Below are 12557 nucleotides of genomic sequence, written 5' to 3'. Positions count from 1 at the left end.
TCATGAGAGTTTGCCTGGCCTGCTCTGTGTTGGTTGCAGCACTTTGCTTGTTCTTCATGCTGTTTTCAGCTTCTTCCCTTATACGTAGCCAGAAATATCTGAAGTCAAAGAACGGACTTCCCTGCCTGCTCATCTTCCCATGGTAGTCTTCCTTTGAAGACCGAGTTCCCACTCCTGCCACTGGTTGACTTCTTAGATCTTCCAACTTCAGCAAACCCTCATCTAAGACTGTCCTCATTCTCTGGCTCTGTCCCTTGGCCTTATCTCAACTTACCTGTCTTGTGTTTAGGGTCCTGCTTTCAGCTAGCAGTTCGTTTGAAAAGCAATCTCACAAACGAATCCATGCCCAGGGATTAATGATGATGTTAGCTTGATGGGTCATTCTAACACAGGTTCCTGTGTTGGGGACTCTCGGAGAGGCAATGTCTCAACTCAGAGGAACACATTTCTTAGAGTGGAAATTGGGGCACTGTGGAAGGCCAGCGAAGATGTTTTGGGGTGAGGTAAAGGGAGCCTTTGAGTGTCAATGCTAATACATGAGGTTACACTGGGAAGGTAACCACCTATTTCACCTACATGTAGTTTGTTTCTGTCTTTGTAGCTCCAGTGCTGCTGACAAGAGGAAGGTTCTTGGTCATTTCTCAGATATTTTCAGAGCCCTCAAAGTCCACGTTCCATATGCTCCTTCAGCAGAGTACTCTACAAGTTCCACTGCCTCTCAGCATGCTAACTGCCCCTAAGTGGGTGCTATTCCAATTCTACTCAATCCCTAGTCAATGACAGGAGTTGAGTCCTGAGAACAATGTAGGAAATATTAACCAGTCACTGTAAAAGAAACAGTAACATCTCGAGAAATTTTCATGTCACAGTGACATTTGTCAAGTCCAAATTACTCAAGGTACCAAGAAGCATCTGCCAGGCTCTTATTTTTTTTTTTTCTTTCTTTCATTTTTAATGAAAGGACAAAATAAATATCTGGAGAATAACAGCATCTTGAAGAATAACAGCATGAGGTTTTTATAAAGAATAAGTCATTTCCAGTTATGCTTAATAAGTTTTCTAATAGATTCGTGAAATTAGAAGATGAGAGGGGAGCAAGAGGATATTCATATTTAAATTCTTGCAAAGCACTTGACATGGTGCCTCCTGTTTTTACTTATATAACTATCCATGTAAGTTTTAGAAAACTGAAAAATGACCCTGAGGCCATAATCAAAGGAAGAGGAAACAGTCATTAATTGATGAGAAATAGTTGAAGGACTTGGGGATGTAGAGAATGAAGAAGAGAAAGCTCAGGAACCTATGGTAATCTGTCTTTACACTTGCGAAAGTTTCTCAGGTAAACGAGGGAAGTGGCTTCTGTGCTTCAGATGTTAACATTTGCCACTACTGAGTGGATGTTTCATGAAGGCAATATAAGGAAGAATTTTCAACAGAGCATTCCAGAGATGCAATGGACTGTCTAGAGAGATACGTAAGTTTTCTGTTATTGAAAAGGATCAAACAAAGTACAGATGATCAACCGTCAGGGATGCAGTGGGCACTACGTTGTACCAGATGCCTCCATGGACTCTTTCTATCGCTAAGCTCACAAATCTGTGATATCACTTTTGTGTTACTGAAATATGTGTGTGTGTTTAAAATTTTAACACGAGAAGCAAGTCACTAGGGATACCTAGACCTAAACTATCTCATATAGAAATAAATCTATCTTAAAAAAAAATCTTCACAGAATGTATTTTTGCGACTCCCTAAGGTTTAATTGCATGATCTTATAAGCTTCCCTTCTTTATCATTTTATCTCAGTTTCTCACTGGAAGGAAGCACTAAGATGTATATGTGCAGATGAAATCTGTAGTAAACAGGCAAAGGGATACTATATACTTAAATAACAAGAAATAATATTGTTGTTCTTGGCATGTTGCTAATAATAATCACATAACTGACTTTTCCTTGCCCTCCCCATTCAGCCAATGGGGGATCAGCTTGAGGAAATAAATGATCATCCACCAATGAAAATGAAATTATTTTTGAGGTCAGATGAAAGAAACTCAACTGGGGACAGTTTGGATCAGTAGAGCTGAGAGGAAAAATCTATAGTCTTCTAATCTTTGAAATGTCAAGGGGCATCTGGAATTGTTCAATGTGCCCCCAAATGGAACAAGAGGATGAAAGAGAAGGAAATCTAGAAGGGCATCCAGTAGGAGTAAGCTTTATGTCCTCTCAAAATGTCATCAAACTCTGGGCTGAGAAGTACACATCTGTGGATCTTAAAACAAGTTAAACCGTTTAAGACATGTAAGAGGATGCTCAAATATTAACGTGAAGCCAATTTTATAGATAGAAAAGTAGAAAACAGAGTAGTTAAGTTATATAATGAATAACCTGACAGACAGTGAAGATCTAGAATGTTCTGTATCCCTTTCTGTAACAACTTATTGAGGATATTGCTCTTTCATTCACAGCTTTAAATGCAACCAATAACATAATGACTATATATAGTCTGTGTTTCCAAGGAAACAGGTGACTCAACCGAATAAAATGACTAATATGCACTGGAGGGGGGCAATTAAATTAACTGATTTTAACATCAACCAAAAACTGGTATGAAATGAAGTTTCTGTCTATATACAGTAGAATTCAATGAACATTATGGCTGTGAAGCTAGCAAAGCCCCTTATATCAACTTATTTCTCCCCAGGAAGTTTAAGCCTGGAAAAGTTACAAAGCAAATATAAAAATTCACCAATTGTATGTGAAAGATGCAATGGGTACAGTACAGGCTACCGATCAGGATAGATACTTTTTTAAAAAAAGTGAATCTAATAAGAACTGTATTAGTTTCTGAGTAAACATGACAGATAATGTTTGCTGTCACAGACTGGGTGGATGGTATTGACTGCAGTCAAATAGGGAGTTACCTGTTAATTAGGTCAAAATGATCATATATATATATATATATATATATATATATATATATATATATATATATATATATATATATATATATATATATATTCAATCAGCTTATTTCTCCGATGGCCAGTCAGAGGAGTGTCGGAGTAGTGAAGGAAGAACTATTTTTTTCTTCTTGAACCTAATGCAGGGAATCTTAACCATGAGTCTATGAAAGGGCTTCATCCACGGGAGGTGGGGGGGAATGTGGGGAGAGGGAAAATTTGTGACCCCTGAATTTTTTGTGAATGTTTTTTTCTGGGGAGAAGGCCCATAACATACAATAGATTCTCAAAAAGATCTGAGAATTTAAAAAGAGAATGTTAGGAAGAATTGCTCTACAGGAAGTCAGCTCAGAAGAGCCAGCCAGGGAGACTCAGGCTAAGTGAGGGCCTGGGTGTATGAGCTCATTGTGTGCACTCGCCTATGCATTTGAAGAGCTGTGACAGTGAGAGAGAGCGGTGTTTTGGAGTAAGAAGGAGTAGAGGGATCGGAAAATACTTCACGCCATCAGAAATGAATTTTCCTTTCTACTGAGAAAATCACTGCAATTAGGGTCCAAGTTATTCTACTTTAGTCTTCAAATGACTTTATGTTGAAGGTCATAAGGTACTTTGGACTAAAATTCAAATTTGTGAACTGTTAAGGATCCTTGACGAGGGAGAATCTCCTTGATGAATGACAATTGCTCCACCTTAGGTAAATTTGCATTTAAATTACAACGGAAAGGACTAAATTTAGCTGGGTTTTCTTTTTTGTTTTTATAGATAATCCTATGGTTTTTTCCTCTGAGGAGTTAGCTATATAGGGGCTAGCTATATAGGTTTTATAGGGTTGGCTATATAGGGTCAGCAAGACAAGGTCTCTGTCTACCGGACGGCCAAGATCTGCATGCCTGGAAATATTCAGATGGTGAATGAATTGTTCAGTGCTCCACCCATGTTCCGCATCAGGTAGACAGAACTTCCCTAGGATTTTGAAAACAACATAGAATGCTGTATAAAACATTTGCAAATCCAGGCATACAGCCATCTTGGCCTTCCTTATTGACTTTCCAGTAAGTAGGTGCCCAAAGGGATATAGTGCTTGTAATGACAAATCCCAGTGAGGTATGACATCCCGAGGTACATGAACATTTGATTAGGGCAGGGTGCTATGAATTAGTACCTCTCTAGACTCTGTAGATGTGCTTTATCTTTATAAAATCTTAATTTTACAATCTATTTTTTATCAGTCAAGGGATTTAACAGCTTCGTTCTCTATGACAGCGTTTGCAATTATAATTAAGAAATGTATTAAAACTGGAGTGAATTAATGTGAAAAATGGATGGGGGCTTGGGACTAGAAGATTTCCCCAGCTAGGTATGAAAGACTAACTCAGTCTGAGAAACAGGAGGTAGATTCCAAAGCAAAGCACGAGAATCTGAAAAATTTCGAGGACTGTCCTTATGTATTCAAATTTCCACGTTTGTGTCAACATGAGTGTTAAATGAAAATGACCCAAGATTTTGCATGTGCTTTCACTGGTCTTGACTGTGCTCCATACATACAAGTTGTTCCATCATTGTCTCTATTCTCCCAGTCACTACTTTTCAGGTCAATGAGGTGATGAATGAGGCAAGAACTGTTTTGTCGAATAGTTTATAGAGTGGCGCCGAAGTCTCCTGGAACATAGGGAAATTTTCAGCCTAATGCCCTGAAGGCATGTGTCAGGGATAAAGCTGTCATAACCAATGAGAAGAAAGGCTCTACCAGTTTACCCAGGGAAAGGGAAACAGGTCTGTTTATCTCTACTGGGATGAGAGAGGATGTTTTCCTTTTCTAGGACTCCGGGGGGCATATATTTGTGTCTTATATCCTTATAAAGAGAAATAAAGCTGATTAAGCCATGGTCTATTTACTTGCTATCTTTGTGTAACTTCGAAATATGAAATACCAAGAGGTATGAATTCCTTTCAAAAGGTGCCAAAATACTTTGTACTCTCAAGAAAATTTCTAAAACAGAGGGAGAAAGCCTAAAGATGAATGCTTTAATCATTTTTTCCCAATGGATTAGAGCTTGTAAGGATAAAAAAGTAATCCTTCCTCAAAATGCCACACAAACACAGATGGCCATTTTCCTTTTGATGAAATGACCACTTCAAAAGACTGGACCTGGGGAACTTAGAAAATTTAGCCTTTTGGATTTGACAACACTTCTACCTGCTAGAATGAATACCAGATATTGCTGATCAGTCTTCATAGTGGCCAGAGCAGGGGTTGAGTGACTTACCTGAGCACTCAGAAGTACTGAGATCCACGTCAGTGACAGGAATGCACCCAGGGAAGGCCACACATACAGGGATGTCAACACTTCCTGGTTCTCCAAAGCAGTGCGCAAAGGTTTCTTCAAGTACGAGTAGCCATGGTGACCTATGTCTGTGTCCCTATTCCTGCATCTTAGCTCAGTACTACAATATGGGCAACTGCATTTTCTGCTCCTTCTGGCAATGCCTTGTCTCTTCCTGTTTTCTCATTCTTGCTTTTTCCTTATCCACTAAGCAAACAGAGATTAGAGGAGACTTACCTTAATTCCAAAATACTAACGGAGTTTCCCGAGGGAAATATTCGCCTTACAAAATTGAAGTCACCAACATACACACTACCATCAGGGCCAGAAGCTAAGGCAACGGGAGCAAAGAGTTTGTTGTTGTGGGCGAGGCCATTGCAGTTGGTGCAGGCAACACTCCGTTGGTGTCCATTACCCATTATGGTTGATATGACTGGAGGCTGCTGGGAAATGAACATATTTTCTCCATTCCCTTTATGTATGATTCCTAGATCCAAGGGGGAAAAAAAAGAATTAAAAAAATTACCACACAATATTCTCAGTGATATTTTAATTTCTCATTGTTCAAAGCAGGAAGGAGCGTTGGCCTGCTATAAAAGAACTTGAGAGTGAAGCACATTGCCCCAGGTTTTATTTGACTGCACAGCTGCAACTAATGGCAGCATAACACTTTGCCTCAGTTTGCCCATCTGTGAAATGGAGTAATATACCCAGTCCCTTTAATGTTGATTCTAAATGCCTCAATGAAGCATTTAATGACTAACTTTTAATGATCTCCTGTTCACTTTGGGCTCTGTGAATCATCTGTGGCTCATTTTTCATCTCTGGCTGATTTTCTTCTGATGCCTGGCGCACACCTGTCTGACTTCAAACCACCCACACTATGCAACGGGTTCGTGAAAAGGGAGTATCAGTCAATTTTAATATTAACCATAGCAAAACACAATCAGGAAGGTAATCTACTTCTGTGAAAAGAAAAGAAATCATATTGCTAGAATGCACTTCAAAGATATAAGAAAAGGACTTGAATTTTCCACTCTTTTGGACCATATCTCACTATCATCAGTGCAGGAAATAGAGATACTGACTTATGAGAATGCTGGAAAATACTCTGCAGTCATTTTCTGTGGGCAATCTCATCCATTCTCACGGCTTTAACTCCCATCTCTCTATGCCGAAACTTTCTCCCGTCTAGAGTTTTCACCTGACATGCAATTTCCTAGTAGATCTCTTTACTTGGATGCCTCACAGGTACCTCAAACTCAACAAATTGAAAACTGAACTCATTATTTTTATTTTATTTTTCTGCACTCCCCTACCAAACCCTCCTCCTCCTCCTGTGTTCCCTACTGATCTTCCGAGGTATCACTAGGCGTGTATTTACCCAAGTTGGGAATGTGGGCACCACTGTGGCTCTCCTTTTCCTCACTCTCTAAACCTAATTAATTACTAAACCCCCATTGAGTCTATCTCCTAAAATATGTTGAACCAGTTTCATGGTCTCCGTTCCTACCACGACTGCTTTCGTTCAGTTTGTCTTAAGTTCTTGGTCTCCTGGTCTCCATGCATACCCAGCTCCAAACCACTGTCCACACTCCTGCCATAGAGATTATTTCAATCTGTGGCTTAAAACCTTTTAACAGTTCCACACCCTCTGTGGAGTAAGGGGTCCATTCCTTATTATTAAGGAATACAAAGTCCTTCATGATTTGGCTCTTGCCTCCTTCTTCAGCCTTCTGTCTCATCGCCCTCTCCTGTGTCTCCTGAGCTTCAGCTACAGCAAACTATTTACAAGTGTTTTCACATGCTTCCATTCCTCTCTGCTTTTTTAAAACAATTATTTATTTATTTATGGCTGTGGCGGGGCTTTGTTGTGGCACGTGGGCTTCTCTCTAGTTGCTGTACAGCATGTGGGATCTTAGTTCCTTGACCAGGGATCAATCCCGCGTCCCCTGCACTGGAAGGTAGATTCTTAACCGCTGGACCACCAGGGAAGCCCTTCCTCTCTGCTTTTGTACTTTGCTAGTCCCTCTATCCTGAATGCCTTCCTCATCTTGTTTGTTTGGGAAACTCTTACCTATCCTCCAAAGCTCAGCTCAGTTCTTCCCCAGTGCTCTATCCAGCCAGAATTAGTTACTTCCTCCTCTGTATGTGCAGTTTTCCATAGCTCTGTTATAACACTTGCCACATGTATGATACAGTTTTCATCACTTCTCTGTCTTCCCTATTAGAACATGAGCTCCTTGAAGGCACACCCTCTGTCTTACTCCTTCCTGCGTTTCAGTGCCCATCCCTGTGGCCAAGTTGTTATAAGTGCTCAGTAAATGTTGAAAATAGGCTTTGAGTCTCTTATAGTTTCCTTGTCCAAATTCCAATGATTTTGAAAACCTGCTGAGCCTGGGCAGAAAACCCAAGGAACAAGTACTGCTGTGCTAAATAGCTCAAGTCTGCCCAGAATGAGCCAGGACAGGTAAAAAAAAAAAAAAAACAAAGCCATTTGGTGAGAAGGCATGCCAATGTGTCAGGCTGAAGTAACTGACAGCAAATGAATGAATGCAGTTATCCTGTCCAGTCTTATTTTTTCTCCCATGACCCCTGCTATCTATCTCCTCGGACTACCTGTTACTCTCCCTAAACATTTCCTGAAATGTCTCCCTCAGTTTTCTTCCAACTTTTAGTCCCACAGTCCTACCATAGAAACTACTGATCACTCTGAAATAGGAACGTTGCTGGCAAAAATAGATAAGAGGGTGAAACATGCACAAAACCATGGCACCAAATATGAACCTAGAAGGGGCCTTCCAGGAAACAGAAATCCCATACTCATATAGCCTTTGGATTTCAAATCTTAAGTAATTTTACTTTCCCTCCCAAGGTGATTTCTGGCTATTTTTTCAACATATGATCTGCAGGACCAGCTATGAGCTTATGCCCCAACAAATTGGTCTGTCATTGTAGAACCATGAGATAGATATCTTGAGGCTCACTACTTTCTTATTTATTTTATTAATAACTTTATTAGGCAGTAAAGAAGTTTCTAAAGATTTAGAATAGTTAATTAAGTTAGATTAATAGGATGGAATTTCATTTCTCAAAAAACACTTAATTGCAATGTGATCAATACTGCAATTTAAATGAATTGGGAGAAAGTGAATGAGAACTGGTATGACAGTTGCACAACATCATGGAAAAGAAATCTCCTGATGATCACTCACTGAATATCCTACCAATGAGACTATGATATGTTCTTTAATAAATGAGAAAACCAACTGTTTAGCATGTCAGTATTTTAGCAATGCACTACAGGGTATATCATTCAAAAATATTTCCAATTATGGGCTTGGAAATAGCAGATTTGCTATTAACATCTATTTTCACAGATAGATCTCCATTTTTTTTAATATTAATATAATGGTATAGTTAACAATTACCTTCAAAATGACATGTTATTACCAGGCTCCTGGCAATTTAAAAACTAAGGTGGCTATTCTAAACCATTCTTCTAAGCCTGCAATTCTAAAACTCCTCTTTTCTATTAGAAAGCCCAGCACTCCATCAAAGAAGAAGAATGATTAAAGGAAATAAAACATAAGGCAATGTACTTTCTGATTACATCTCAACAATTGATGTCTTGCTTTCATGCAAGGTACTAAAGTGCCCGTGTACTGAAATTACCATTCCTGTTTAAAGCTGAAGCAATCAAAACAAAAATGGGCAAACCCCTTTTGTATTGCCCCGGAAAGATAGATCATTTTGAAGGGTGTTTTTGTTATTTCAAGAATCTGTTTAACCTTCCATTACATAGAACCGGGGCATACCATCTAGCAACAATGATTTAACACCAATTCTTCTGCAAAAGGTTGCTTTGAAAATATTTTGTTTATGTTCCTGGAAATCTTGATCAATTACTGCTGCCTCCTTCCCAGTTTATTCTGCCACACATGCTCATTTTGAAAACAGAATCAAATGATCCTGAGACTACACACATTATTTATATGAAGGCCAACTTCCTGCTAAGGATTGGGTGTCTTGTTTACAGTCAACAAAGAAACTCCACTGGCTGGAGCCCTACAGCACATTTTCTCCCTCAAGGTTTCCTTTCCTCTGCCAAAAAGTCAAGCCTGTTGTATAGTAAGTTAAGCACACTTTTAAACACACTACTCATATCTTCCTGCTACCTTGCTCAGAACTTCTTTTGAAGCTTATAAATAAGTTTGAAATAAAAATTCCCCTTGGGAGCCAGTGGGTGGTGCTTTATGCTGATTTCAAAGAAGAAACCATTTTTCAGGCTTATGAACAACATGGGACCCAATACATATTTCTCTTAGGACTTGACTGAGAGGATATAAACACAAACTGGGAGATATGCCAACGTGATCAATGGAAACTTACTTGTCCTCCCACTAAAACCATTTGCCAACAAACTACTGGCCTATCTTGGAGGCTAAGTTAAAGGAAATTCTTTATCCATTTCAGACAGATGACGATACCCAATCAGAACCCTGGATTGTTTTTCCTAATAATTTTAAACACTCAACTGGCATAATTTTAAAGAACTGATTTATCTTAAAAGAATAAATATGTACTCTCTGTAATCACTAAGAAGATGTATTTTGAAGGAATAATATTGAAAGACACAAATTCCTAGTTTTTTTTTTAAATCTCACAGTGAAAGCAGGAACCATCTCGATATATCAGGCATAATATTTGGAAACAATGCTCCACAACCAATGGTTAATTGTCAGGTAAATACAATTGCTGCAACTGAAATGACAAATGGTCTGAAAACACTGCCTACTAGAAACTACCCGCTGCATAATGATGTTGGAGCCAAAGAAAAACTGCAGAATTGAATGGCAGCAGACATCCAATCTAATTACAGGTGTCTTTTTAACCAGCGAGAGGAAATTGGGGGAAGACAGATTCTTGTTTCTAATCTGCTATCTGTCTCAGATCAAAAAAGCGGGGTGTCTAAAGAGTTAGGCTCTGGCCTTAATCAGTCAGAAAAGACGGTCTGACCTGAGGCGGAAAGAGCATTGCTTTCTAATTGGTCCTCTCAAAGCTGCTCCTTCACACTTATCATTCCTGCTTCTAAAACTGCGTTTATGGGTGGGATTTAGATTCTGAAAATGTCCCAAGAGAGGTTTTCGTGTCCAAGGGCAGGCTGAAAGGCACCGGCAGAGCTGCCTTCAGCTCTGTTTCCTGGCAAGTGTGACCAGTTCTTGGTTAGAAATACAATGTGCCACAAAATGAGATGATAACATGAACAAATCTTCCTTTTAAAAGATCTATCTTAAGTAAGGTTTCTTTCTCAGAATAAAAATTCTCAGAAAGAGACAGAAAGTAGATTTAGTGGGGTTGGGGTGAGTACAAGGGATCTTTTGGGGTGATAAAAACATTCTAAAACTCTGTGGTGGTGATGGTTGCACAACTCTACCATTTACTAAAAATCATTGAAGTGTACACTTAAAATGAGTAAATTTTGTGGTGTATAAGTTATACTTCAGTAAAGCTGTTAAAAAGATTCCCAGAAATAACTTGGTACCTATTACCTAAAAACCAATTACTGGTGAATCAGGGGTGAAAAGGACACATTTGTGGAAATCAGGGGGGCCCCTAAAGCCAACTTTCTGAATGGCTCCCCTCTGTTCTGAATTTTTAAACCTGGGTGAAGCAAATGGTAAGAGAATATAGGACTGGGGAGCACACAGCTGGGGGCTGGACTGAGGTCATTTCCACTTTGTGTTTAATGTCAATGACAGGCATTTGAAAGAGACAATCCATACAAGCCAATAAAAGTGAGTGGAAAAGAAACGGCTGCTTAAAATGTCAAACTCTTTCAAATCAAAACAAAAAACCTAATAATTTAATAAGTGGCATCTGCCCTTTCGTTTTTATACTTTTAAAACTGTGATTCTCCTTTTGACAACAGAAAAAAAGTTGACATTTTATATCCGTGCCTGAATCTTTGCTCTTAAAAAAAAAAAACAGTTGGAAGTGGAATTTAGGATCTTCCTTGAATGGGGGGAAGGAGGTATAACAAGGGCACATAGCAATGGACTCCATCTTCAGGGCCCACACTGGGACTCTGGTAGGTGGTCTCATTCTGTGGTTGAAGCAAACCTGGTTAGCTTTGCCGATCAAAATTTCCCAGTCTGTGTGGCTGGTTGGATTGGTTGATTTAACTACGGTGCAAATGAATAAGACCATAGGTGTGGTTATAAAACGGATCTCTTAGCCTTGGTCAGTTCATGGCCTTACAAGATAACCCGGCCTTTCACAAAGGTAAGAGGGATACAAGGGCAGCTGGATGGAAGGGTGTAGCTGCCTCATATATACATTCATTTCCCCAGTCCTGGAGAAATAACCCAAAGTACACATTCTACTAAAGGTTGGTCAGAATCTGCCTCTTTAGATGAAAAGGAATATCATTTCACGGTGAAAACTTACCAGTAGATGTTCAAATGACGCTGGATGGAAACACCAACGACTGGTTTCCCAGCAAAAGGAGATGAAGTGACTTGGATGAAGCATTTATAACCAGGGTAGCAAAATCAGTCTGTCTGAGAGAAGCATGGACTTAAGGGCCACCTGTGGGCTCCTCTCCTGGTTTATTTAACATTTAAATTACAAACTAGGAGAAAGTAACAGCAGGAGAAGTGGTACAAAGAAGGCAAAGGTTGAAGATGGGAGTGTCCTGATTCTCACTGCTTTTCCCTCTTTCCTAAGTCCAGGACTTAGGAGGCTTAAAACTAAGTGAAGTCCAGAGCTGTACTCTTTTCCCAGATTCTTTCTCTTCTTCCCCTGTGTTCCTCTTACCTCTTTTTCTCTATTACCCATTACTGTCCCTTTACTCTACCCCAGCTTCTTATTGCATATACTGACATTTATGTGGATAAAAAACTAGCGTAGAGAAAGAGCACATGGACAGCTCTTGGCCACTTACTGTGAGCCCTAGGGGAAAGTAACGTGACTCAGCTTCGGAGTCTTGATTTTTAAATGGGGTTAAGGCCACACTGCAGGGTTGTTGTGTTTAAAATGGGACAGAGTTCACTAAAACTCTTTAAAAACTGTATCACTTAGTTGATTCATTAATTCTAAGATGCACATTTTGCTTCCTATTTTCACATCTCTGGAATAAGTATGTATCTTGCAATCAATGTGTGTCACTGTTTAATTGACAGCATTTTCCATAAAATAATGGTGTACTTATAATCGATGGTGTCTTAGATCATATGAAATACGGCAAATATCATTCCAATTTTTAGAAGTT

The 12557-nt window shown here is 39.3% G+C and overlaps 1 protein-coding gene across 3 annotated transcripts in view; it reads right to left on the bottom strand.

Moving 5' to 3' along the window:
* TENM1 (teneurin transmembrane protein 1) overlaps window positions 1–12557 on the bottom strand; it is a gene marked incomplete at both ends in the record, with an annotated part of 588520 nt that overhangs the window by 114493 nt on the left and 461470 nt on the right. For all 3 annotated transcript variants that reach the window (XM_081221281.1, XM_081221282.1, XM_081221283.1), the window contains one exon: window positions 5522–5771. In XM_081221281.1, the coding sequence (XP_081077407.1) occupies window positions 5522–5771 (250 nt within the window). The remainder of the gene's footprint in view (window positions 1–5521; window positions 5772–12557) is intronic.

Source organism: Mesoplodon bidens (assembly GCF_964165515.1).
Source record: "Mesoplodon bidens genome assembly, chromosome: X".
NCBI lineage: Eukaryota > Metazoa > Chordata > Mammalia > Artiodactyla > Ziphiidae > Mesoplodon > Mesoplodon bidens.
This window is presented reverse-complemented; position numbering and strand designations above follow the sequence as displayed.